General features: G+C 45.7%; 1 protein-coding gene across 6 annotated transcripts in view; it reads left to right on the top strand.

Annotated features, from left to right (window-relative positions):
* The window catches only part of EFCAB11 (EF-hand calcium binding domain 11), a 135913-nt gene that overhangs the window by 283 nt on the left and 131959 nt on the right, over positions 1-3671 (top strand). For 5 of the 6 annotated variants that reach the window (XR_003095165.1, XR_003095166.1, XM_014522128.2 and 2 more), the window contains exon 2: positions 2177-2272. Coding sequence is in view for 4 of the 6 variants with exons in the window: in XM_014522128.2 (XP_014377614.1) it covers positions 2177-2272 (96 nt within the window). In the remaining 2 variants the exon portion in view is untranslated. Of the gene's footprint in view, positions 1-1186; positions 1236-2176; positions 2273-3671 lie in introns of those variants that run through there. The other variant, XM_025209751.1, reaches the window with a different exon arrangement.

The raw sequence follows: 3671 nt of genomic DNA, 5'->3' as shown, positions 1-3671 counted from the left end.
CGGTTTCCTGGGCGGAGCGGGGCGTGCGCCGGGCGGGCCGAGGCCTCGCAGCGGGTCTCTGCGTGATCGTGCTGCAGGTTCCTCGTGGTTCCGCAACCCTGGCTAGGCAGTGAGGCAGGCAGCTGGACTCTGGCGGTGCAACTTGTCCACCTATTTTGTGTCACTTTTTTTGTCTTCAAAGCCCTTAGCGTTGCAGGGAGCAGTTCCGGGTTGTTTGTTTGTTTGTTGCTCTCTTAAACACAGCCCTAAATACAGCAACAAATAAATGTGGAGATTATTCCACAGATTATAAGCAATTCTTACTAAAGTTCTTATGAGGAAAATTTCCTAAGAAACTCTTGCTTCTTCACATAATTTCTGTACCATTAGGGCTGCTGCATCACTTTTATGTTACTCGTTAGAGTTGGGATTTCTCAGAGTGCTAACTTTTATTGGGCCAACTATGTAGTTGAGAGAAGGTTGGACAAAACTGTTGAATGCAAGACCTTGTTCCTGAGGTCTGATCACAAGGAGCCTAGCACAGTGTCTGGCTCCTCGTAAGCAGACCTGAAGAAGAACTTGTTTTTGAAAGCTTGTCTAACTCTCTCCCAGCTGTGCAGTTTGTCCAATAAAAGTTACCGCTCTAAGAAAACCTTGCCTCACATAACTTTTGGAGCACCACAATTGCAACATCAGTCTTACACTACTCATTAGAAATGTGATTCAAGGTTTATTATGCATATTAACCTCCCACGTAAGTGGTAGTATAGCAAAGGTCTTTTTGTTGCTGAGATGCTAATCTGTCCATGGCTTAAATCTGCATGATCACTTCAGTAGGCATTAAAAGTGCTCAATATCTTTCAAGAGAAGCTTAGAATTTCTAGTACCTAACTTATGGAAGTTTGCTTCCACAAATCTGTTTTAGGTGGCACAAATATTTTGTTTTCTTTATGAGCCAATAGATTTAACCCCAAGTCTCCTGGCATGCAACATTTTTCAGACAGAAATGTGGTTAAATTGCAGCTACCTCTTTTAAATACAAATTTTTATTCCGTATCAACAGCCATTTTATTTCTCTTGAATACAGTTTTTAGAGGTGCACCAATACATCATTCCAATGTCGGATCGGTACCGATATAAAGAAAATTGGCTGCATTGGAAATCAGCCTGAAGTGGCTGATAATTTGGCTGATAAATGCCTGTGCATGCACGCAGCACACAGGTAGCAAGGATCAGAGCCCAGCAGCATGCAGGTGGTAAGTCTGTTGTGTTGGACCTGGGGTGGGGGAGAGGAGGGCATGGGGGTACAGATCAGCACCTCCTGTGGGGAGGGGGCAGGCACTGCCTAGCTGGGGTGGTGCAGGATGCAGGACGGAGCCATGGCTCATCCAGGGGGAAGGCGACTCCCACTGCTGCACACAGCCTGGGAGGGCATGGGGGGGTGGGGCCTGTGCCCCCCAATCCACGCAGAGCGGTTGGGCTGCAGGCTGGAGCTGGGGCTGTGCCGGGCTCTTCTCAGCGCGAGCTGGGTTTGGGACAGGCAGCGGCAGCAGAGGGGGGCTACAGAAGGGGATGCAGCCACCCCAAATTTTGCTGTAGCCCCGCTCCCAGCACCACCGCCATCCACCCAGAACATGGAGAGAAGCAGGGGTTGAGCTGGGTGGGTGGCAGTGGCACTGGGAGCGGGCCTACAGCAAAATTTGGGGTGGTTGCAGTCCCCTCCAGAGCCCCCCTCCCAGCGCTGCCACCGCCACCCCGAGCCCAGCCTCCACCAAGAAGAGCCCAACGCAGCCCTGGCTCCAGCCTGCCCTGCGTGGATCCAGGGCCCCCCCTGGTGCTGTCCCAGGGTGCGTGCAGTGCCTCCACCCTGACAAGGCACAGCTCTGTCCTGTGCCCCACCCCACTCCGGCTGGGCAGCGCCTACCCCTGCTCCTGCCCCCTCCCTCACTGCAGGGCGTGTTGATCTGCCCTACCCCGCACGCCCCTCCCCTCCCCTTTCACCACAACAGACTTACCAGCTGCACACAGCTGTATTGGAAATCAGATCAGTATTGCCCGATATGCCTCCTTAAATATCGGTAATTGGTATCGGCCCCCAAAATGTCTATCAGTTCACCCCTAACAGTTTTAATAAATACAAATAGCTGTGGGGAAGGTGTGCTATTTTTTTTACCTTAAATTAATTTACTGTCTTTAGGTATTTGCAGCATGTGATGAAGACAGCAAAGGATATTTAAGCAGAGAGGACTTCAAGGTTGCTGTAGTAATGCTGTTTGGTTACAAACCCTCAAAGGTATAACTTATTTTACTGTCAAGCTTGTAAGGTTATATTGCTACTTGGAATACCACATCTAATAGGTTCAGTAAAGATGGGCTTTTACTCTTATTAACAAAACCAGGATTCTATTCATGCTTTGTTAACTGCATAAACTGAAAAGACCAAATCATTATGGTTTTCCCTGGGAAGATTATCACATCCACAATAATTTGGCAAATTTATTTCTTGTTCTGAACAGGTGTGTAAGGTGGGCCCGAGGGGCAGGGAGAATGTAGTGAGCCTTGTTCTCTTTAAAATGTGATATGAGATAAAAATGAATGTTTTAATATATACCTACTCCATTTATTTTTTTAGTGAGGCTTAATCAAATTAAATTGTCATTTCTTATGAACAAAAATAAGTTCTTGCAAACCTAACTTCTTTCTGCTTCAAGCACAAGGTGGATTTCTCAGACATGAATTATTTGCTTATGTTTACATATGCACAGATAACTCTGGTAATTCACCACTACAGTTATATATATAATTAACTGTTAGTCCAATTCTCCTTTGGCCCTTCTTTTGCTACCCCTCCCCAAGTATGAACTCCTGATAATTGATCACTGCTAAACATTTGTCATTATTTGCATTCTCCCTGGAGTAGCAAGTTAACAAGAGTTTACCATATAACAAAAGAGCTGACTAAAAGAAAAAACTGTATTTCATAGACAGTTCTTCCCCCCCTCATCCCCCTTTAGTTTCTTTAGTGCTAAAAAAAATCTTTTTTTCCACTAAGAAAGTGTTAATTCCCATGACTAGATAACTGACAATCAATAGACTAGAACTTTACTAAATGCTACAAAAAACACTTGCCTACAGAACAAACTATAGCTCAAAGGGTAACTCTCTTCCCCCAAATAAGTCTGGATCAGATCTAATAATGAACTTAGGCCCTTAAAATGGGACCTAGGGAAAATTTAGGTGCCCAAGTCCAGAACTGTGATCCTGATGACCCTGCTTATCTATCACCCAACTTTGAATGTTCCCAAACTCTATAGGAGTCTTATATACAGTAAACTCACAATGCTCAGCTACAGTGGCTTCAAACATGCCATGAAACTTTGCAGGGGCTGCCTTCTAAAACAGAAACAGTGTAGCTGTTTTTACACAGACCATTGGATGGGCTGATTAGCACTGCTGACTTAGTGCAATAATTAGCAGGTCAAGCACCATACTCATTAGTCTGCCAGCATTCCTGTTAAACTACACTGCTTCTGGTTTAGGAGGTGTGCCTGGCAACACCACTGCTAGGTACAGTAAGCTTACTGTGTACACACGGTCTTTTTCATGTTAAAGTTCCCCAGGTACTCAGTTTCATAGTTTCATAGTAGCTAGGGTCAGGAGGGACCTGAACAGATCATCTAGCCTGACACCCT

Source organism: Alligator sinensis, unplaced genomic scaffold, assembly GCF_000455745.1.
Source record: "Alligator sinensis unplaced genomic scaffold, ASM45574v1 scaffold281_1, whole genome shotgun sequence".
Classification (NCBI taxonomy): Eukaryota; Metazoa; Chordata; order Crocodylia; family Alligatoridae; genus Alligator; species Alligator sinensis.
This window is presented reverse-complemented; position numbering and strand designations above follow the sequence as displayed.